This window comes from Cibotium barometz, chromosome 15, assembly GCF_041138505.1.
Source record: "Cibotium barometz isolate CiBa-2024 chromosome 15, ASM4113850v1, whole genome shotgun sequence".
Taxonomy (NCBI): Eukaryota; Viridiplantae; Streptophyta; class Polypodiopsida; order Cyatheales; family Cibotiaceae; genus Cibotium; species Cibotium barometz.
The window spans coordinates 59,793,834-59,818,333 of record NC_141060.1 but is presented as its reverse complement, the minus strand read 5'-3'; the positions used below and the strand labels follow the sequence as shown (position 1 = coordinate 59,818,333).

At 41.6% G+C, this 24,500-nt stretch overlaps 1 protein-coding gene across 5 annotated transcripts in view; it reads right to left on the bottom strand.

Moving 5' to 3' along the window:
- Positions 1-7,082: 7,082 nt before the first annotated feature.
- LOC147631500 (uncharacterized) overlaps positions 7,083-24,500 on the bottom strand; it is a 29,894-nt gene continuing 12,476 nt past the window's right edge. The window contains exons 11-32 of one of the 5 annotated variants that reach the window (XM_086809893.1): positions 22,370-22,431; positions 21,790-21,869; positions 21,631-21,701; positions 21,423-21,510; positions 21,248-21,320; positions 21,056-21,151; positions 20,841-20,949; positions 20,473-20,566; positions 12,221-12,304; positions 11,878-12,034; positions 11,578-11,777; positions 11,453-11,497; positions 11,045-11,073; positions 10,826-10,947; positions 10,629-10,676; positions 10,413-10,537; positions 9,497-9,603; positions 8,238-9,399; positions 8,087-8,146; positions 7,832-7,933; positions 7,619-7,687; positions 7,083-7,220 (exon numbers count right to left, since the gene is read on the bottom strand). In XM_086809893.1, the coding sequence (XP_086666019.1) occupies positions 7,664-7,687; positions 7,832-7,933; positions 8,087-8,146; positions 8,238-9,399; positions 9,497-9,603; positions 10,413-10,537; positions 10,629-10,676; positions 10,826-10,947; positions 11,045-11,073; positions 11,453-11,497; positions 11,578-11,777; positions 11,878-12,034; positions 12,221-12,304; positions 20,473-20,566; positions 20,841-20,949; positions 21,056-21,151; positions 21,248-21,320; positions 21,423-21,510; positions 21,631-21,701; positions 21,790-21,869; positions 22,370-22,431 (2,938 nt within the window). In that variant the 3' untranslated portion in view covers positions 7,083-7,220; positions 7,619-7,663. Of the gene's footprint in view, positions 7,221-7,270; positions 7,688-7,831; positions 7,949-8,086; positions 8,147-8,237; positions 9,400-9,496; positions 9,604-10,412; positions 10,538-10,628; positions 10,677-10,825; positions 10,948-11,044; positions 11,074-11,452; positions 11,498-11,577; positions 11,778-11,877; positions 12,035-12,220; positions 12,305-20,472; positions 20,567-20,840; positions 20,950-21,055; positions 21,152-21,247; positions 21,321-21,422; positions 21,511-21,630; positions 21,702-21,789; positions 21,870-22,369; positions 22,432-24,500 lie in introns of those variants that run through there. The other 4 variants (XM_086809892.1, XM_086809894.1, XM_086809895.1 and 1 more) reach the window with 4 other exon arrangements.

Here is a 24,500-nt window from a genome sequence, read left to right as displayed (position 1 = left end):
AGTGTGTGTCATTTCTTCTCTCCTATATGCCTTGCCATTGTTGGTGAGAGTGTGAGGGTGTGTTCAAAGAGAGGGATATTGTCTTGAAGCTACCTTGGAGCTCTTCAAGCCATGGGAGTCCCAAGCTCAACATAGACAACTTATGTGGTGTCAACGGAAGGCAGTCTTCTCAAGCACTAGCTTGCTATAATGCAGTTGTTTGCCTCTTCTCCAAGACATCATGTAAGCATCCAAGTTCCTCAGAACCCAAGAAAGGTAAGTACACTTCGCTTGGTTAGTCGTGTGGTGCATTTAAGCTTTTCACACATCTGGTTGGCTCTCTGAATGGAGATAAAAAATAGGCCCACATGGTTTTGTATAAAATAGGCTCATGCAAATTTGGTGAGCTTGGCATGCCATATGGGTTCAAGTCTTATCCGGTTTGCTCTCTGAATTTGGATGAAATAGGCTTACATGGATTTGTATAAAATTTCATGCATGGGTAGGCTCATGTCACGCAAGGGGAGCTCATGTCTAATGGGCTCACATTTGGGTGGGCTCATGACTAGCGTCCTCATGTTTGGGTAGACTTATGTCTGGTGGTGACATCACGTCGTATGAGCTCATGTCACGAGCTAGCTCATGTCATGTCACATTATGAATCTTTTATGAAATGGATCACACGAGTCTAGTGAGCTAAACTCATGTCACGAGCTAGCTCATGTCATGTCACATTATGAATCTTTTATGAAATGGATCACACGAGTCTAGTGAGCTAAACTCATGGCTCACAACTTGTGTCTGTTTGTTGGCTCTCCAAATTTGGATGAAATAGGACGCTCACATGATTTTGTATGAAATAGGCTCACAGCGTATGGTGAGCTAGACTCACACCATGCCTAGGTAGGCTCATGCCTAGTATCCTCATGCATAGACAGGCTCGTATCTAGTGGCCTCATGTCTTATGTGCTTCGATAGGCTCACACGATCTAGTGAGCTAGACCGATGTCATGCCTGGGCATGTACATGTCTAGTGGCCTCATGTCTTATGGGCTCTTATAGGCTCATGTCACGGCTAGTTGTCTTCTTATAAATCTTGTATGAAATGGCTCACTCGTGTAGGTTTAGTGAGCTATACTAATGACTCACATGTCACGGCTCATGTCTTTGGGCTCATGGAATTTTTAGAAATATAGGCTCACATGTTTCTTTTTTTTATCAAATAGGCATACCTCAGCTTCTAATTGGGGATCAGCGCCTATGTGAGAGGCTATGTGAGCAATCCATGAGCTTCAATGCTCATTATATTAAGAAGGATATTTCTTAGGAATTGATGTTGGTACTGATCGTATGACAAGAAAAACCTTTTAGGATGTGTAGGTCTATCTTCAAAGGCAATTTTAATTGATTGGGGTACAATATTACATTCAAATAGCCTAGGCTCTTGGCTCACCCTTCGGGTAGGTAGACTCATGTCACATCCTTGTAGACTTGCATCTACTAGGCTCACATTTGATTTTCGGCTCATGAAGTCCCCTCACGCGAGGGGTGTTTTGGCCTAGCTTTTTTAAGATTTCTTAGACTTGTATGTGTGGTGTTTTAAGGTTCCTTATCTTAATTATGGGTGTTTAAGTGATTAAGTGATTAAGTGTTTATGATTTTTTTGGTTGATTTTAGATACTTTTTGCTGCTAACTTCAATAACGTATGGACAAAATCAAAAGAAATAACATCCACACCCTAATCCCCACATAAGTGAAACTTAAAGCTTATATTTTCGAAGTGATAGTCACTCCTAATCACACTAGCTTAGCTACTTCTTTGCTCTATAAAACCAATCTAAGGTAGCAAATCACCAATGCCTCTATAGAGCCACTTCTTGGCTCTATAAAACCAATCTAAGCTAGCATCACCAATGCCTCTATAGAGCCACTTCTTGGCTCTATAAAACCAATCTAAGCCAGCAAACCAATCTTGTAAATAGAATGCCAAACCTAAAATAAAACAAGACAAATAACAAAAACAAAAGCAACCAATAGTCCAAAATCGGTTATCTTTTAGGGTGTGATCTCCTATTCGATTGCTGCCAATTCATCAAATTTCTCAATAAGCACATAAGGTTTCTCTATAGTGACTATTATTGAACCCAACATAATGCAAAATGATGCTCTGTGATAGGGGCGAGCATTCAAACACAAAATAAAGACTCAAAATTGTCAAGATTCCTCAAAATGTTCTTAAAACCTCTTTACCTCTTTTCAAATCCTCTTTCCAAAACCTTTGTTGTTGAAAAGATAGGTTTTGTTTCTTTTTTAAAAATGTACAATATGCATGTCTTCAATATATTAAAAAATCTTGAAAAAATAGGTTTTATGAATTTCTCAAAACTATTCTTCTCATTTTTTTTTTCTTTTTTTTTAAATGTACACTATGCATGTTTTCAATACAATAAATAATCTCAAAATTATAACGTTCCCCCAAAAATTTTGAGAGACCCTTCAAACCTTTTTTTGTAGAAAAGTATGCATGAGACAATTAAAAGTAAGAGAAACTTTCTTTAGATATGCAAATATTAATTATTTTTTCAAAAAAAAACCTTAAAAACATAATACAAGTTAAGTTTTATGTGAAGTTCTTTAGAGAAAACCAAGTTATTTCCATACAAAAAGGGTGGTATATTTTTTTATTTTCTATGAAGGTAATAAATACTAAGTGTGGATTCCAAAGAAATCCATAATATCTTGTAAGAGTGCACAAAGGAAGAAACCTCAACACCAATACAACTAACTCCCTATCCAAAAGGTTCATTGAGTAGTAGAGGAGTTAATTTTTGGGAGGAAAGAGGAGAGCTCTCTAGGGGAAAAGCTCCCTTGGGAAGAATAATGGAATCTTCAGAGAGAGCTATTGATGGAGAATGCATGTCATTAAGTAGAGGAGCTTTCTAGGAGAAAGCTAGACTTATACTTTTGCCTTGATCATCATAGAATTCGTTCAATGTTAGATCTTCATTGTCACAAGATGATACCACCAACTTTGTGTTGCTAATTTTCAAGGTGAATGTATTGCAACGAAGCAAACTTGAGCTTAGGCACCGTAACAATCCATTCATATCCAAGAATTAAATTTGCTTCAAGCACAAAGATGTGCAATTCAAGGAGTTAGTTTTCATATAGATTCTTTATTCAAACTACCCAAACATGGCATGTTCATGGCTGTTGTGAAGGGAATCCACTTAGGAAGACCTTGTAGTGTAGGACAACAAAGGTTATGAGATTATGTACACGCAATCGATAGATTTGGTGTATCATTTTGATTTTCATGGACACTTCAATTTCAATCTCTATTCTAGGAAGGTTTAGATCAAGGTCAAGTTAAGGCACTGGTTTCAAGTTATAAAATTCAAGCTCCATGGGTTCAACCTATGAAGACTTAAGCTCCATGGGGTTCAAGTTGTGAAGATTCCATTTCTATCGATGACTTCTATTCTCATGTAAGAGCTATGTGAATGTAAGAGCTATGTGAATGTAATCATTGGGTGTTCTAAGGTGATGGTTTGTAATGTTTAGTCAATAGAGTACATAAAACTACTTATCCAAAAGCCACCCAAGGATGATTTCCCTAAGGTCTCATCAAGAATAACATGAAACTCACATTCCATATTTATTCCTTCAATGATAATAGTGAAATGACCGTAAATTTGTAGAGATACATCACAAACTCAATTAAAACATATACATGGTGCAAAAGGAATCAAGTAGGGAGTTCTCAGGTGATGGATCATACACTAGGCCAAGCGTAAAAAAGATTTCCCTTCTACATCTCACTAGCGTCCCCCCATTTGGAGATGAACCTGAGTTTAGAGTCGAGGCTTCTTTTATGTATAGTGCATGGTTGTGAGGACTACTCTACCACTCCTTCAACTTGACTTAGACTTGATATTTATGCCTACCGCATCCCACGTAGGTGACTTGGCTTGACCTTTATGCTTGTCTCTCTAACACAAGTCACTCAATAGAAAAAGAACCTATGATAAGTATGAGTGTGTTGTGCTTAGGATTTACACAATGCACATTTTGGCCTTTAGGAGCCCAACTCCCGACTCTTACGTCCCCGGCACATTTTGACCTTTGGCGACTTAAAAATTTCACAGGTAGCCCTTGGGTCTTTTCTTTTTGCTTTCTTCTTCTTGATGTTATGAGGAGATGTCTGAGTCATTCTAATGTGAACAAAATATTTTAATAAAAGAAACTTTCAAGTGTGTTAGGTTTACGATAGACCAACACTTCAAATACCAGATAGATTATGAAGACACAATGAAAGAGCCATAAACAATAATTTAATAAAAGAAACTTTCAAGTGTGTTAGGTTTACGATAGACCAACACTTCAAATACCAGATAGATTATGAAGACACAATGAAAGAGCCATAAACAATATAATAACACCGCACTGAGCCGAAATGGTCGGCACCCCGTAAGAACTTTATTTAGAGAGAAGCTTTTATAATAAACCAAGGTGCGGATGCATATAACACCGGATTTTCCACAAAGCATTAGTAAATCTCTTGCCCAGATATCTATCAAGTGCCAAGATAAAACACAACACCAAAAACCATCCAAAAACTCTTATAACTTATGGCAAAAAGTCTTTGACTTGTTTCTATGTCATAACGTAATTCAGACTTATTCCAGACATTATTTCGCATCTTTAACAACAAACTCGAGAATGTATGATCAAAGATCTAGATGCACGATCATAAAGAGTGTTTTGTCATAATCCTTATTCACAACACTGGCATTTTTCCTTCCAATGTTCGATTTTATCAACTCATGAAAAACCACGAAATCATTTGAGAATATAATATCGAAGAGAATTCGACAATATACTTTCGTACTCAATTAAATTATCTTATATCTCACTTATCACCTAAAAAGATATTTATCATAACTCATACACATATTCTTAGAGAACTATAAAAAACAACTTTTACATTTCACTTTAAAGCACATAAATCATCCATTAAAGATAAGATTCATACTCCAATATTAATATTTACTTTTAATCTACCTTCTACAAATAACTTTTATTTAAACATTTGTTATTTAAATTTGATTCTAAGCATAAAGCTTCTTTATCATTTTTATTTCATAGTAAATAACTTTTTTTTCTCAAATATGCTCTTGTACTATTAACACTTTCTATCAAGACTTTTAACTACTACAAACAACAAGAATATAAAATATTTATCATAGATATTTAGTCAAAGATATAAGCCACTCCATTAAAGAGACTCAATGATTACATGATCATGTCCTTGCTACCTATCTATCCTTGATTGCATCTATACCTTCATACTAGTCCATCATAATTTTTTATTTTCTGACAACAACTGCCAACAAGTTAATTATCACCTCCAAAGCATGTTATGAAAAGTTTATTCATGGAATTTTATATTTACATGTTTCTCATTATTCGTGAATTCTCCAACACGAGTTTAGATTAAGAAACCTTTCTAAATCTTGACAATAGTAACTTTCTTTATGCATACATGAATGATTTTATACATGCGTAGAAGTATAGATTACATCATCTTGATTTTATGAGTTTCATATATTATTTATATTTTTAATCAATTAATTTACTAATTGATTAAAATAGTTGATGTAACTACAAATCTTTGGATTGAGTAATAAAGACTAGTTACTGATGATGGTCAAAAAGATTTTAAGACACACGAGTTTAGGTGTTGATAGAATACTAATTGTTGTTATTTCAACACATATCAAGTATTCCATTTCAAAATACTAGTTGTTGTATTATGCACAAGTTTTATTCTGTGCTATGTTGATTATTACTTTGCAATTTATTATTGAGTTGTTTTCCTCCAACACTATGAGCGAGAAATATAAATCATCTCATGATGTGATAAATCCTACAAGTGGACAATAAGAAGTACAAGATGAGACCTGAGGACAACGAGAGGTCAAAGGACAAGATAAAAGTATAAAGATATGGTCAACAAAACAAAGATGTAAATACACAAAAGAAAAAAGCGAAAGTTCCAATGCATCCAAGAGTCCGATTCAAATTGGACTTCTTCTCAAGATGTGCTTGGTGAATTCCAAATATAGAGGAACTTACCTCCGCTAATTCCACTTTACAAACTAATTCCCAGAGACCATTCATACAACTTCATCACATATTACAATCTTACGAGATAGTTCTGATCAATGTTTTACGTGGAAGCCTATTTAGAACCCGACTAAGTGATGACAAGAGTGATGAGTAGCAACATGTTCCCACTTGTATGAACTTTGAATATAATATTTACAATAGTAACTATTAAATCCTTGTCTTGTCCTTTATATCTAAATAGTCTTGTATATAATCACAAGCTCTCCTTGCTTGTGATGTCATTGGCTTCTAATCATGTTCTTCATGCTTATGATCATCGATTTTTATTTCTTTTCTAGGGTTTTGGCATCTGTTCACCTGGGAATCAAGAAGCGCCTGCAATAGCCATATTTTTAATTCCTCACATGTTTTAGTAATGTGACAATTCCTTCAATGGATTTCTACCTACCCTCATCGTTTCACATTTGAGAGAGTGGCTTTCTCGTGTTTCCTTCGTTGGACACTATTTTATGCTTTATTTTATGGGATTCTGAATTGGCAACATGATGCAACTTCTCAAGTACGAGCTTATTGGATTTTCTGGGTGTAGCTTGCATGGTTTGCTTGGTGCAATGGAGGCCATCTCGGAGTTATTGTTGGTGGTTAATAACATAAATGAGCGGTGGAGTTTGATCTTAAGAGAGGCAAAAGAAGGTGAGTCCCCCCCCCCCCCCAAAAAAAAAGAACTACAATATAAAAAAGGAGAATTTATGGAATTGTAAAAAGAGACTCGCGATAAAAAGCTTGCACGAAAATTACTCTCGGAGCAAGCCTTCTTTTGTAGCGCATTCCATTGTAACCTTGAGCTTATCCATCATTCTCCATTGTAACCTTTAGCTTCCAGCATAGCTATGTGCAAGAAGGTGTAGCTTTCTGATATGCTGGCCTCCTATTGTTGTAACCCCTCTAAACAATATTACAGCAGCATATTCCATCTCTTTGTGCATTCATTTCAGTGTTCATGTGTATTCTCGCTATCGCTTTGACACTGTCCATGTAGCCTCGAGACAGAATGTCATCCTTGCCAAATCTACTTTGCAGGCGGGCCATCATGAGTAACAGCATGGTCCTGAAATGAGCATCAAGACTCACACAACAGAGTAAAGTTATGGCATGATCTTCACATCAAAACACAGACTCTTCCATTATTTGATTGATTGTTTGATGACATTTTTGGGCTTCTACATTCTGCTTACATTAATCAACTTAAGGATATGTTCTCCATGCTCACTACAGCATGAAGGTTAGGGCTGGTTACACACGTCTTCTCGCAAATGGACAGGAAAGTAGGTGCTAGCTTACACTAGCAAAGGCAAAGACAAGCATAATGGTATGTACAATTTTCAGCACCAATTCAAAAAGCTCGGTAATGCGAAAGCCATCTGAGTGTATATAAACCTCTGGCTGAGGTCTCAGTGGCAAGTTGCTATCAAGCCTCAACCTCTTTCCTCATAAAATCCAGGGTACCTTATTCAATAGTTCTTCACATGTTCACATGGTATAGCCTCCAAATCAATCTCGCCTGGGAAGCTTCAACTGCAAACCACACAAAGCTGGAGCTTAAACAAGTAGGAAAAAGCATTTAGTGTGAATAAACCCCTCCAACTTGAATGCAGAATTGAAGGACTTCCAATAACAAATCTAATCAAATACTTAGCCATTGAATTGCATTTAAGAGACCTTGGGTCGAGGGGGTGTTTGGTTTCCTCTCTTTGTAGGAAAATTAGAAGATGGTCCAATCCATCTTTCTTCATAGGCTGGAGTCTCCTGGCATTCTGTTCCCTAATTGGCAGCAGACTAAGCACTTTCAACCAAAAATCAGAATGCCAACCCCAAAATAGAAGGTTAAGTTTGCTTATTTGCCTGCCCTGCAGGCAGCCAGTACATCTAAATAGGCATCTAAACTCGTCAAAAAAGTAGAATCTTAGCACATACCTGGACACACTTTCGAGGCCTTCCATCAGACACCTTGAGAGAATCACTAAGAAGTAGAGCCTGCAATATTAGAAATCCCACAACATTCGTGAAAATATTCTCCTTGTTTTGACTGATAATGAGGAATGGGCTGCCATCAGGTAATCCTTACCATGTCTACTAAATTCATGTTCATGCGATTAGCTGCTAGGACATGACCACCAATGCAGTGCTCATTCTTGCAGCAAGGGCAAAACAAGGGCTTAAATACACATCCATCCTCTTCAACCCAGACACCTTGTGAGGGTTGGTTGACATGATTCGTGTTGACAGTACAAACTTCAACACGTGGATCCAGCAACGACGTCTCACACACCAACACATCAATACAGTCAGCAGATTGGGTCCCTCTACATGCCTTAAAGGAATCCATGAGCCCTTGTAAAAACTTTTTCTTCAGTGTTGCCTTCTGGCAGTTACCATGGTTTGGGGTTCTCAACAAGGACCCTCCACACCTGGCGCACAAAATGCTCATTTCTGTTCCAATGTCCTCCAAGAGAGATCCTGTAATCCCATTGTCCTCCAGGAGAGATCCTGTAATCCCATTGTTCTCTTCAGAAGATTCCTCAACTTGATTTGATAGCTTCATACTAGCTGACAGATTGTAGTCTAACTTGAAACTATTAAAGTTGCCCTTGTTATCTAAGCTTGATTCTTTGCAAGCCATGAAGTCAGACGATAAACTCCTCACTAGAGGATCAAAATTTGGCCCTTCTTGAATACCAGAAGCACCAACAGTTTTAACTGCAGATGTCCCAGCTGCAGATATGAAGACCCTTTCACTATTCTTCCCAAACAAGTTGCATGACGTCACTGGTATCAGTTCATTCCGTAAGCACACAGTTCCAGGAATTTCATAAGAACTAGATGGAGCGTTCAGAAGGGTGGAGCCATTGACCTCTGGAGTGTTGCTGAGAGTTGAAGTTATTGGTGTCCACTGCTGGTGACGATCCAGACGATGTCTCTTGGCTGAAGAGGCTTCAGCGGCACCACTGTACAAGCTCCTAGCCAAAGACCATGGGGAAGCCATCGTTGGAGATTCCAGCAAAGTAACCATTGACCCAGATTCCGCAGGTTCAGAGTTCAAATTTTCTCTGGTTTGGAGTATAACTTGCAAGGGTGAGCGATGCTGATGTGGAGAGCAGCCTTGATTACATTCAGCTCTATTTGAATGCAGGCCTGCGAACCTTTTTTTATCATGGTTGTCACCTACAGGAAACGAGGGTTTGTCACCCGAATGCAAGGCTTTGGCTGATTGTGATTGCTTCAGAAATCTGCATGTATACACAAAAAGATCATTGGAATTGTTTATAACTGTCAACACCTTGGGTCACTGTCCCTGATAGTACCAAGAAAAAGAAATAAGCAAACCTTTCCTTTGCTGGAGCATATACAGCAGCTTGGGACATCATACTATTGCTCAAACATATGATGTTCTCGACGTCATTGATAGAAGAGATCTTCTGGTTCGATGTGTCCTATAAAAAACAGAGGGTTTTGAAATAGCCGTTAACCCTTTACTCAATTCACCTACCTTGCAGAAGCTTTGTTTGCTTGTCATCATATAGCACTCTTCATATTCATATGTCATATAGCCCTTTACTTTGTTTGCTTATCATATAGCACTCTTCATGTTCATATTTCAGATTAATTGTGTGAGCTTTTGAACACTTCTGCAAGAAGCATAACCTCAAGCTTGGTTTGTGACATTAAGGAACATAGATTTCTGCATGGTTATACCCTTAACCCCGTTAATAAAATCACCATCTCCACGGAAGGCATACCATGTGTCAACCAGAAGTGCATCTTACCAATGCAGAACATAGATAAGGCTCATAGATCTGCTAGTGGCAGCAGGTTCCTTTGGAACTAAAGTCCCTTGAGTCTCCCTAACTTAAGCCCCTTCTATCTCTGATGATTCATTAGTAGGTGCTGGCCAGTTTTTGTCTATAATTTCTACTTTCAATTATAAAAAGGTTCACTTCTAGGCCCCTATCTTGTCCCAACCATATATTTATGTGAAAGCACATTTCTAGCACCACTTTTCACTGCGTATAGCCAGTGTATGTTCCCTCACAGCAGTACATTCCTTTCTTTGGTCTGCAACCATGTGAACTAACCCAACTGACTGTCCCATCTTTCATCCCTTAAAACAAGACTCAATTACCTAGCCCTATCAAATGAAAGAAAATGTCTTACAAAATCCATTACATATCAGCATTTGGCTGCTATATCCATTTATTTTCTTCACACCTGTTGCGACCTATTTTAATATTTTTAAAGGTACCTTAAATTTTTGGAAAAAAGATTGCAGTCCTTTGAGGGAGTCCTCGAGACTTTCTACTTGCTGGATAGAACTTCGCAGCCATTTTGACATGTAATCTAGATTGCTTGCTCTTTTGTAGCGCTCATCTGCAAGTAAAAACTCCCGTGATCGCATGTAAAGCATTGACACATGCATAGTGACAACATGATAGCACCTCCTTTCACACTACACACATACCCAGCAAGATGATGGCTCCATAATCATGGCGATGCCTGATGCAGCGCCCTGCAAGCATGGACAAAGCTGACTTAGACAACTTTAGGTGGTCTGCTGCTTATCCCACACAAATACTTCTTGCTAATCAAAAACAAACTGCAAACTGTACAACATCCCCCCCCCCCCCCCCAAAAAAAAAAAAAAAAAAGCAGACTCACCCACTGCTTGGTTCAGAGCCCGAAAGGCCTGATAGCAATACCACTGGTCACCACTCAAAAGGTTCTTGGAGACCCTATTTTGAGAGTTGTACTGCTTTTTCATGTTCACCTGCAGATCCTTCCTATAATCGATTTTAAGGAACTTGATTAATTACCAAAAGCCATCCAACCTTCGCCAGCAGGCCAAATAGTGCAATGAAGTACAATTTAGATACTTACTGATTCGGAAAAGGGATGCCAACAACAATCTATGCCTTCAGTTAAGATTAACATGACTATGCTTTTAGTCAAGTTTGCTAAGACCGCACCAAATAACTGACATGTCCAGAGTCATAAATGCATGTATGTGTATGTATGTATGTATGTATGTACATATGTAAGAACGTGTATGTATGTACATATGTAAGAACGTATTTATGTAGGTATGTGTGTGGGTACGTACATACAAATGTATGAATGTACGTACATACCTACATATGTAGGTATGTATACATAATTAAGTAGGCATACATATGTGTATGCCTGTATGTATGCATATGAGTAATTTGTGTGTTTGTATGCATGCATGCATACATTAGAGAGAGAGAGAGCCATAACAAATTAATGGGTAGCACCAAAGTTAGATACAACTACACGAGCATTTCTGTCTGAAAAGTCTATTCCTTCTGAAACCTGCAGCAGCCAAATACAGGGAAGAATGAGAAACCTCTTGAGTTTTCCTACTGGTTACAAGGAGAAGAAGAAGCAATCACCTTTCCTCTGCACACAGCAAGAAACGCAGCTCCACTCTTTGACTGCCTCTTCATGCAAGAGTCGGCCAGTTGGTCTTTTGCATTCTTTTTGGCACCAACCCTTGACTTGCTCTTCTGAGCTACAGTTTTTGATTTACCATTCACTGCTCTGTAGTAATCCGCCAGCATCGCCTCAAAGGTTTCCAATTTACCACGAGGCTCTAGCAAATTTCATAGTTGAAAGAAGTAAATGCATAGATAAAGACAGGTAAAACATAGTTTGGCTCCAAATCAATGACAAGTAAGTTCATTTGTATATACCAGTAAAGAGTTGCTTCTCTTCATACAATCGCTTCCATTGGCCTGTAGCTTTCCAGCGATCACAAAGCTTTTCCAGAAGTTTGTAGCTTGGGAAGAATACCAAAGCACCATCAGGGGACACCTTAAAGACCTCTTCCAACGCACTTCCCAAAGCATCCTTCATCAACATCAACCAGAATGTACACTTCAGCTTCTTCACAGTACAACAAAGCTGATAGGAATGAAGAACAAAAGATGCACCAAAAACTTGACAAGATTTCCTTCAACTTTGCAGAGCTTGCCCTTAAACTTAAACATCTATAAAACCAACAGAAAATAGAACTTGAAAAAGAATTAAGTGTACCTGGAAAGCATATCCATCAGCATGTTTGTAGCTGGCATTCAATGGCACATTTCCCAGACCTTTTGGAACGGAAGCTGCCCACACCTGGAGGCCCAGCATGCACATTTTAAGATGACCAACAACAGAAGAGTTTCCCTAAAAAATGACAAAAATCAGGATACAACAGACAACAGAAACGAAAATTGACATCAACCTAGAACAGACAACATAAAAGACATCGATCTTCAACAGACAACAGGAAAAAACAAAAAAATAGGATTCATCCAATTAGTGAATTTTTATGAAATTGGACTGCTAGACTGAAAATCAATTATCAGACTATTCTGATTCTCAGACTGAAAATTGAAATCAACCTAGAACAGACAACATAAAAGACATCGATCTTCAACAGACAACAGGAAAAAACAAAGAATAGGATTCATCCAATTAGTGAATTTTTATGAAATTGGACTGCTAGACTGAAAATCAATTATTCAGACTATTCTGATTCCCGAAAAACTTGCTGCAATCAATGGGCAGCTTGCAGCCACTCTAGCTAAGTTTTGCTAACACATATGTCCAGCTGAATTGGCTCTGCTCGTGTTTGTTTCCAGCCCCTGTTCCTAAAACCAGTACCTTTTCCTAAGAGGAACTTCATATGCATCCTCAAAAGACATGCCAAGATGCCATGGTGTCCTGCCAATTGTGCAGTAAGAATCAACTTCCTTGATTATCTGCTCTAAGAGCCACAGCTGACAGACCTCAAGACATGGGGCGAACACATCCCCTCAATGTTGAGTTGGGGTTACATGAAAAGACGATTGTGCAATTTTGTTGATGAAGATGGTTTGCCTTGAATTACACCTAGCCGGTATGCTGGGGTTTGCCTTCAATTACACCTAGCTGATATTCTTAATTTATCCTTTAGAGATTCTGTGCACTTCAGGTAGTACTTGTAACATGGAAAATACAAGAACGAAAAGGCTCATGGTGTCCACTCATTCTCATCAATCTACTTTGAGTGTGAAGTTGTAAAACCCCCGCCCTCCCTTTACTCCATACAATGGTTAGAGTCACCAGAGGAATGTCTAGACTCACGAGGGCAAGCGACATACTCAGGGGCCAGGGCCTTACCTACACTATCATGATGGTGGGCTATCCTAGAATTCTCTCTCCTGGACTTGTCTAGGGAAAATCCTATCATCTGGAAACGTAGGCAAGTCCTCTAGGATATTCCTAACAATTTCCTACTTCCTTAAAGTTCATTTCTTAAATTTCCCGGATCCAACATTTGAGCCTTACCCCTTCCGGCCCCAAGGGGTTCCAACCCACCCAATCACTCAGGAAGAGAACCCGGGGTGTCTTCAAGAGCACACGCACGAGAGAGAGAGAGAGAGAGAGAGAGAGAGAGGGGGGGGGGGGGGGGGGGGGGGGGGGGAGAATGTTGTGGCTCGCACTAGTCTTGGGCACACTAGCGGTTGCGACCTGCCCGTGCCACTCCTAGGCTCGCTGCTCCTAGGGGTGAGGCACCTTTGGAGAGGAAATGGTGGGGTGTTTGGGGGGGGGGGGGGGGGGGGGGGGGGGAGGCTAGGCTAAGGGCGATGTCGATGTCGATGGCTCTATGCCTGAAGCATTGGCCGCCTCGGCGTTTGATTCCCGTGGTGCCACAATGTAGGATTAGGGCAAGCAAGGATGAGGTGTTCCATCTCGCTATAGATCAAGCATTTGCGCAAGAGCTCATAGAACTCCACCCATTGAAGAAAATGAGAGCCGATGAGGCGAGCATCGCCAACACCTCATGGGGTAGGTTCTTCAAGGAGGCTACAAGTATCCACAGCAAGGAGAGCCCAGCCACCCAAGCGACCCTGTCCGCCCCGACGATGACGAGGAAGGGGGGGGGGGGGGGGGGTCAAGTACCTGCCCCAAGGTACTTCCAATCGTTGGAAGAAGTGCCACGTACTCCATGCGGAGCCCGTAAAAGCGCACAATTGACTACGGGCTCGGTGACTCCGATCAAAGGGACTGCATCTAGAGAGAAATAGTGGTTCCATCTCGAACAAAAAGTTTGTCCCTCCAGAATCGTGATTGGGGTTTGCAATTGGTTATTGGCGAGAGGCTATGAGGCAAGCAAAGGGCTAGGCCAAGGTGGAGAGCTTGCATAAGTCCGAGGCAAAAAGTGTAACCGATAATGTACCCGGTGGAACGCCCGGTCTCCCTAGGAAAGGAACTTCTTTATTACATAGAAGCTTTTACAAAGAATCCAAGGTGAAGGTGCAATCAGCACCGGATTTTCCACTGTACTGGTCAACATCCCACGAAGCACAAAACCCTCTTCACAAAAGCCAAGCCAAGTCAGTGCCACAAAGCAGTCCCAAACAAGCTCCAACTCTGCCCCAAAACATCTCACTGTTTTCCACCTATTCTGAGGGAAGAAGAGAGAAGATTCACTCTGCAATTTGCATTCCTGAGAAATGAGAACAACCATTGTTCGGCCTATTCACAATCGGCCAGTAGACGGAAGAAACTCTCAGCTGTACGACCTATACACAACTTGCTGTTGTATAGCCAGTCCCTTGCGCGAGGCCTACTATACGACCAGCTTCTGCAGGCAAGCAGTCAAGAGAAGGTACCTCCGTCCAACACAAGAATACAATTGCTTCACCAAGGCAACTACCCTTCCATGAAGCCAAACATGTTCACTAGGTTTTCCCCTTCCACAAGACTTCACTCACCAGGACTACCACCCTTTCATGAGTTCATGTAAGATTCACCAGGGCCACCACCCTTCCATGAGTTCACAAAGTCACTCACCAGGACTACCACCCTTCCATGAGTTCACGAAATCACCAGGGTTACCACCCTTCCATGAGTGAATGTATACACGGTTGACGTAGACACAGTACCCTGCCAACGAGATGTTACATCCCACGACCCTTGGGGGTAGACATAAGTCCCTTGCCAACGAGGCATCATGTCCACTTTACCATGTGCACTCCATGTCGGTAGTCAAAGCACACACCTTGGAGGAGAGGTGGGCTCAAATTCACTCTACCATATACACTCCGTGTTTACTCTAACTACACACCTTGGAGGAGAGATGGACTCAAGTTCACTTTACCACATGCACTCTGTGGTAGTATTTTGACCACATAGACCTATCTGATAAAGTTGCAACAGCTGACGGAGAGCCAATGGAGGACATCTCGCGTAGCAAGGTCGGCCAAGGTCTTGTGGGGAACAGGGATTCCTAGGAACCAGGACGGGAAACGGGAAACGGCATGGAACGGCATACAAAATATGCAATTTTAAGTAAGTACTCATTTAAGAAGCTTAACAATACTAAAACAAAGTCACTTTACACTTCCAAAGCATCAATATTAAGTCATACTAGCAAAAAAATGGGTGTTACAAAAAAGGAGATCGAGCACCCAAGACCCAATTGCCAAAGGCTAAAGCAAAAGACAAGGGCAAAGGCCTAGGCCCTAACCACGTAAGTGGCATACAAAAAAGAGACCATCACTAGAGTAGTACAAATGTCAACTTACCCAATGCCACTTGAGCCTTGAGGCTTGAGACTTGAGGAGAGCTTGAGGTCCGAGCGACAAGGAGCCTTGCTTAAGTTGAGGAGCCTTGAGCCTTGAGGCTTGAGCTTGAAAGTTGAGCCTTGCTTGAGCCTTGAGGAGTGTTGCAAGTGCCAAGAGGCTAGAGCAAGTGCCAAGGAGGACCGAGGTGTGTCTTGAAGACTTGAAGACTTGAAGTTCCTATAGCATGTGCCAATGGGGGCTCTTCTTATAGGCTATAGCCATGGGCCAAGTAAGGAGGGCTGCTCAACAGCTAGGCACCCAACACTACAGGTAACGGCAAACTGCGCAACGGTCAGTTGACCGTCCCGTCCCACATGGCCAGCCATCCCGGCGTCCTAGATTCACCGTCCCCTTGTTACAGCGTGGACTCGCGTCCCCAGATGTCCCCAACCCGTTTCCGTTCCCGCGCGTTATGAAACGGCGTTCCCCCATCCCAGTGGTCCGTCCCCACGTCCCCTATGACTATGTACTATCCATCTCAATCATGGATTCCCGAACCCCTATCCAATCAGCAGCAAGGTTGTACCAAACATGTGTCCATTCCTGTACCCACTGCCTGCATGTGACCTGTCTCTTGGAGAAACCAAAAACATGTTTCCTCGAGAAACCTACGACCTGTTTCCACATGAAACCCTTAGGCCTGTTTCCCCTTGAAACCTTTCTCCTATTTCCACACAAAACCATACAAAGCACCATCCAAATACAGTGCCAACAACGACATACATCTAGTGACCTGTTTCCTCATGAAACATCTAGAAACATAGATATGCCCACAACTATAGGTCCCTCTTTTCCTTTCAAGCAAGAAGAAAGCAATCTGCTCTATGAACATGCACTCATGCGAGCTTTCATATCACTTCCATGCCAAGAAACACATCCAAGTGACCTGTACTTGCAGCCGGAAACCCATGCAGCCCATAAACAGTCTCAAAGTGGCCCTCTGGTCCTCTTGCAGTTCTGCCCGCCCCTCTTCCAAACAAAATAAGGAGAGAGAGAAAAGTCTGTTCAACTCTGTCAGTCCTCAAAAAGAGAGAGCGCATCTCCCCAGCCGCCAGTCCCCTTTCTTAAGAGAGCCAAAGCATGTATATATGCTGTCCGGCTCCTAGCCAGCCAAAGAGGGAGAGCAGTCCAGCCCCACTCCTGCTGAGCTGTGCACTGCCTGCTAGCTGTCCAAAGCGAGAGAGAGAGAGAGAGAGAGAGAGAGAGAGAGAGAGGGAGCAAACGTACTCCAGCCCCGCCTCCTGCTCACTGTGCAGTGCCTGCAATTTACCCGCCAGTAGCCATAAGGAGGAGAAAAACCTGTCGTACTGCACCTCCTGCAGCCAGCCCGCCAGTAGCCAAAAGGGAAAGTACACGTGCTGCAGCCCGACCTCCTCCCCAAAGGCGTGGACAGCCCTGTGTTTCCTGCAGCCCAAACCACCAGCCTTCCAAGGAGAGACAGGGAGAGAGAGAGAGAGAACCCCTCTGCAGCTGCCCCACTTTTTCCCCAAGATTGAAGCGCATCAGTCTGCTGGCCCGACCAGCCTGCCAGATTTTTTCCACGAGCCAAAAACCACACTCCCCCAATAATAGCGTAACCCCTCCAAAAAGCGCCACGATCTTCAAAAAGAGTGTTCTTTTATTTTATTGGATTTTTAACCCTTTTATCCCCTCTAACCTTTGTCCCCATGGGCTATGAGAAGGGACTTTAATCATTTGGCCCCCAAACTGGTGCCATTCACATTGTTCACCATGTCCCCATTGTGCACACTTGCAAAATGTCAAGAGAAAAACACAAGGTCATAACACTCCGACCCCCTAATGCATCACTCAGATGGATCACAACAACTACTTCAACCAACTCCAATGCACCCTAAAGAAAGAAAGCAAAACCAAGAGTAAAACTCCCTAGGAGAGCTGCTCTAAATCTTTATCAACCAAACCTATTCGACACTTCAGTGTCTAGACCTCCTTCTCCCTGTGGAACATACTCCAAGTAATACCTTCTCTGATACACTGAAGCAAAAACTCCAACTAGCATATCCTCCAAAGACGAAGACAAATCCGATGACATGTCCGCTTGTGGTGCCTCCATGACATCCGACACTGAAGATACTCCACCCAATGCAAACAGCAAGTGAGAAGAATCCTCTGTGCTCACCCACTAACAATGAACCCCTACTTAAACGAAAGATTCTACACCTAGTGGAGACAGCAACTATAAGGATGCTCCCACACAGACCTTGGTGAAAACTTTCTATGTTCGTACCTCGGTGAGACAGTTCTTTGGAAGAGATTCGACAGAACTTTCGGCACTCATTTAGATACAAGACAAATGTGAACAACTGTGATTTTAGTGGAGGAGAATGACACGCCTACTACCCCTACTTATCTGATTGACCAATCTAGCAACAGCCTGGGCAACATTTTGGATGGCCAGGTCAATAGATTGTGGGCGCCCTAGTGTGGATCAGCCATCAAACCTTATTGGGCAGCAAAGAGGAAATTTAGGTCGTGTGAAGTTGGCAAACCAACACTACAGGCCTAGCCCCTCAGCCCCTTTTTATAGAGAAGTTGGGTCCATTATTCATTATCCCAAGCACTCTCGAACAGAAACACAGCTGATTTGGGGAGCTGGAAGTTGATCTGTAGCAAATTCTTGGGCTGAGTACTTGCACCTAACAGCAGCATTTGGTTGAGATCAAGGAGATTCATTATGAGCTACTTTTTGTACTTGTACATGAAATATACAGTAGGTTTAGGTCTACCTATTGTGTTCTTGTTTTTTGTGTTCCGCTGCCCTCTTCACTCTCATAAACTTGTGCACATATCACGAGTATACAACAAACACATGATTTGAAGCATTGTCTTCGAGTATAGCTTGGCATATATGCCTGATAATATACTCCTAGTCCTTGGCACTGATGTATCAATCGTTCAAACAAATATGGTGTCTCTACATAACAAACAAGAAGGTTGTGCACATTTCTCCTCCTCACACCTGTTCCAAACCAACACAAAGCAAAAGTGCATCGATATTTCATCCACGTAGCCTTGAGAGGCTCCATCAGTTTCTCTACAACAGCCTTCTCTTTCCGAGGCTCTATAGTGCACACAAGGCCTCATAATAGGTGCCTTCCCACTCATAAAATATGCGTGAGACTGCTTTCATTGCCTCTCTGACAAGTCCACACAATGTGGAAAGACAAGGCACATTGAATAAATAACTTTGTTGACTCCTGTGTTGCCTCCTTTTTTCCTAACAGCCTTTTGGAATATTGCCTTTACATTTCTTTTATTGAACACCAGCGAAGAGGTTCTTTGGGTATGAGGTGCAAAGCTAGAACCAGCCCCAACAACACCCTCACTACCTGGCTTTGTATGTTGCCACTCCCATGATTACCCAACTGAGGTCTTTTCAATGATTCCTAGCTCTCTTAAGTGCCTATAACTTCAAGGCCAAGGGGCTATCATAAATGGAACTTGACACGGCAAAGCATGGTCCAATGCCAAAACCCTTAGCACCTGAAAAATGGGCCTTCAACCTTGTCAGGTTGTCATGATGCATTTCTGAATAGAAATCACATTTTCACTAGCCTAACCCTAAGCTACCATGCTCAATCACATTGTTCTGGAGGTGGTGCACGAGACACACTGCAGGCAACTAATTCAAGAACAGGCAAGTTGTAACTCAAATTGGTGACCAGAAAGCTTCTACATAGCAAAAAGAAATGCTATTACATTTTTAAAATCAGTACATTGTGGTTGAAATAAATTGGGCAAAAAGCCTTTGTTGCAGGAAAACAAAGCTGCAGCAAAGAAAATTACACAGAAAAAATGACATTAAAACAAACCAAAAAGTCATTATCCCAAATAGGCCCTGTACTTAAAAAATTAATCAAGGACAGCTGAACAGGAGCATGGGCAGCTGTACAGAAGCGTGCAGGCAAAGGTGTGGACAAGGTACAAAATAGGAAATGAGTCGAATCTGAACCAGGGACAATTTAGGGCCCTAATTTTTCAGTGATTAAAAAAACCTGCCAGAAACACGTTTCGATGCAGCTATGGCAAGTTGGCAACACCATAGGCTTTTACAAGCACCAAGAGCCTAGCTTTTGGCAGCTTATCATAACAACAAAACTCGACACCCAATCCTTTACTCCCTCACAACCCTCGGCCTGCTGTTAATGCATGCTTTTGCTGCTTTATTCCAAGCACTCAATCCAAAAGCCTTTGCTTGTTTCCAAGCACCATGAATCTTCCAAGCATTTGTAACTTCTGGCAACTTATCTTAACAGCAAAACCTGCCAATGGCCTCTGTAGTCAATGCCTATGTTATCGTTTTTAAGACTTCATTCTCACAAATTATTCCACATGTATAGGTAGCAGTAAGTACTGTTTACCTTCCATAACCCCAGGCATCTTTGTACATACCCTATCCTACCTCTACTCTATCTTGTACATACCCTACATACCCTATCCCACTCCTACTCTATCTTGTACATACCCTACATGCCCTACCTTTTGCTATCCTTTACCCCCTCCTTGCCTTTTTTGTTCAACCAGCCTAACTTCCTCCCTTTGTCCACCACCATCTCCTTTTATCCACCCAAAACTCTTACCTTATCTGCTATTACCTACTTTAAAATTATCAGTATCACACATACATCACTCCACAAAATATTGCATTAGAAATTCATAACAACTAACCTGTGATTTCATGTCAATAACATGAGGAGCCTCCATGCAAACCTCAAAGGGAACACCAAGCTCAGAGGCAAACGAGCCAATTGGAGACAAGGTCCTAAAACAAGGAAAGAAAATAGTTAGAATCTAATTATCAGAGCCCATGCGTGGACAGCAAACAGAAGCCCATGCGTGGACAGCAAATAGAAGCCTGGTAGTGGCTCTCATGACAATCATAGACAAGGTCACAAGCTCTTCCTATCCTAATACTATTGTCCCTTCAACATGATGCAGCACCACCCCCATCACTAACATCCAAACAAGAAGAATAAGACATTCTAATGCCAGGTATGTATAAAGAAACAGGGGATTGCTTACAATCAACTTTATACCCAGAAGTAAGAATGATAGATTGAGCCTTTGAGGCAACTTCTTCAAAAACCACAGCTGGATTGAGACACCAGAAACTAAGAGAGCTAACCCAACCAGTCACTCCAAGCTCTGCAAAACAATTCCCATGGTTCATGACGAGCAACTCCATTTCACATTATTTGTAGACTATCCTGGAATTTCAATTCGATGTGCACTGCGTTGATATGCAACACACCCTCATTTCTTTTGACATACTTCTGCACCACAAGCCGGTAGTCCAGCAGATGTTTACCATTATCCTTCAACATATAGTTTAAGACAGAAAACAGGCCTGCCACATTCAGAACACTTTTAGACCCCCCATATTAGTACGGAAACTTCCTTTATATGACATGCTGACAGCCATGCGCATCAAAATGTGAAGTACCTTCTAACATGCCTGCAGAAAAACCACTCAAATGGCTGCTATTTGCCTCTGCATCTGAGGCAGCTCCAATGGCCTGCAATGCAGAGGCATGCGTCAAAACCAAACAATGAAGAGCTGCAAAAACATGTAGATTTTATTAACAAATAGAAGAGTGCTAGTTGGTAAACCATGGAACCTTTTTGGCACATTCTGACAACATTGGAAAGCCTTGAGAGGATATTCCCGCTAATTCTAGCTCCTGAAGAGCACCCTCCCCAAACCAGCTGCAGCCAATCAGGGGTATAAGATTCTGAAACCTTAAGCAATGCATTTAACTTGCCTATTGAGAGTGCACTCAAGTGAGTAAAGTCTTGTTTAGAATGATTTATATATCATCAAATTACCAGGAGCTGTAACGTTCAAAGTCTTGTTTCTCCAAACAGTTGCTTTTCTGATAGATCCAACTCAGCATTTCCTGCACGAATCTATGGAGCTTCACTTAACAGCAAGATTTACAGTTGGTAGGGACACGCAGCAACTAAGAGCAGGGTGGCATCGCAAACCTGGACCATATCTAATAATGGATGATAAAAGTCAGCAGCAGGACCCAGAGCTGAGAGTTGCTCCAGTTCCATTCGCATACCTATCATCCAATAACACCTTAAATTAGATTATGAAGTATCCTTCATTTTTTACTTAGGCACTATCTGCCAGGTGGCCCTTGCCAAAGTGTCTATCATACCACGATAGCCAGAAGGGAGCGTGGCTTTGAACCCTAACATCTACCATAAAATATATATCCCACTTTTCTAGAAAAAAAAACTCTTTCTAGAAGTTTCAGCAGCAGGACCCAAAGCTGAGAGTTGCTCCAGTTCCATTCATATACCTATCATCCAATAACACCTTAAATTAGATTACGAAGTATCCTTCATTTTTATTTAGGCACTATCTGCCAGGTGGCCCTTGCTATAGTGGCTATCATACCATGCTAGCCAGAAGGGAGTGTGGCTTTGAACCCTGACATATACCATAAAATATGTATCCCACTTTTCTTGAAAAAACTCTTTCTACAAGTTTAACTTAAAAATATTTACATCAAAGTTTGTTGTAAGACATCAAAAAAGAAACAGACGTAGGGCAAACCTTCTAAAGTGCTCGTCTCCAGATCAATACTCCCAGCTTCTCGTGCAACATCCTCGATATTGCTTGAAAAGCACAGGTACTACAAATGAGCTTGAGAAAAACGTATGGGCTATGAAAAAGCTTTAAAAAACAGAGTAGACACACTAGTTTATGAAGAGCTTAAACATGTAGGGGCCAATTGTATCTGATAGGCTCCCCAGGTGGAGTATTTGATTTACTGATACAAGAGTGCAAAATTTTAAAAAGAGCCACAAAAGGATCAAATCAGTGCAGTGAGTTATTCAATCAGTTGCTGACTTCTGATGGATGAGACCACAAGTCCACTGCTAAGTTTCTAAGCTGATTCCAGCACTCCTCTATGGATGTACTGTGGGGATGAAGATCGACTCGCGAGAAGGGGGGGACCCCCCCCCCAACCCCTTTTTTTGCTCATCGGCTTGTTATTGGCAGCCCACAGAATGGATTTTTCCCATTTTTGGTCCTTCCTCTTTTTGCTGCTGGCCACACACTCATGGGCCAGATGCCTCTAGGTTCTAAAATTCTCTTACATGGGCTAGGTTTGGGTTGTTAAAAAAAACCAGAGAATGAGTATCGCATGGAAGGGCACAACCATGCATACTTCATGCAAATAGGGACTGGAATAAATGGTCTAAAGGCTTTTTTGTTGGGTAAACCTCTTTGCATCCTTGAGAGAGCCCTTCTTTAGCCCGCCACCGTCTTGCAGAACTTTAGTCCCCATCTCTTTTATCTTCCACTATCTCCTCTACTATTACACTCTAGTAGACAGATGTTGGGGGATTTACGCATACGTATTGATTAGATTGATGCAGCTATACCGCATGAGTGGCTCTCTGGGATCTTTCATGGAGATTATCATCCGAGATGCCTAGGAGTTTTTTCTAGGATAAGTGTACCTTTGCAGGTCATTGCTCTCCCGGGCTAGGAGGCTACAGATTGCATCATCTATTCTATCATGCCTGGATGGAGATTGAGGAGATGGAGCATGGAGGGGATCATGCCAGACACCAAGCTTTATCTAGAGAGGATTGTTGGTCGTTCGAGAAAGCATTGGTTCATTGATCCTTCTCCTTAGATGTGATTCATGGCTCTTGGTGTTTGTGGTTGTATGGTGGCTGTCCTATCAGGTATCTTTGGCAGGATCCAGGTGAGTGGGAGTGGGAGTGGACTGATGCCTCTGATCCATTGAAAATCCATCCCTTTTTCAGCTTCACTGTCCGGAATGCCAAGCTTCTCATCATTCGACAGATGCATAGGATCCCTACTCTCAAGCCTCATTGGAAGAGTTATGACATCACTCCAATGATACAGAGGAGATATTGGCATAGGCTGTGGCATTCATACAAAAGGAGCCAAATCTCTCATTTCTTTTGGTTGTTTTTAGATATGGTGGTTTCCCCACCAATCAATGGAGATCAGTTTTCGGTGTAGCACCTACCTGCCCGAGATGTGCAGCAAATTCTGAGACTGTACAGCATTGTTTATGGGGATGCAACACTACACGCCGTATTTGGGGTTCCATAGCCCAACTTATGGGCAAATTGAGTGACTGCACCATGTATGTTACTTGGGGGACAATTGCTTGGCTTTCCCAATCGGGTCCGCAGCTTTTCTATGAGAGTAGTGATACAAACATTGGTATTTCATTCGTATAGGTATTGCCCAGTATGGTTTGTTGTATGATGTCCCTCACTCACATTATACATCCCCAAGAGAGAGGATTGACACCTATTGGGAGATTGTTGCCAATATTACAGGCTACAGCATGGCAGATATGGAGAGCTGGATGCACGGAGGCAATTGAGGGTGTCCACATTTTGAGTCTCAGTGCATTAGTACTATATGGGGTGATATCACCCATACTCTCATGGCTACATGGGCTCGTATTCAGGGATCCTCTCATTTCACGTAGGCAAAGCGCGTTGTATTTATGCGGGAGTCGAACCATGGCATTTTCTTTTCCTCTAGTCCCACAAGTCTTTCATGGCACCATGATGCTCCTCGGTGGTTGAGATCACCTTACATATTGGGGTGATTCTATTCCAGCTTATAGCCGTGATTGTTGTATGCTTTCCTCATACTTAATAGAAGTCTCTTCCTTGAAAAAAAAAAT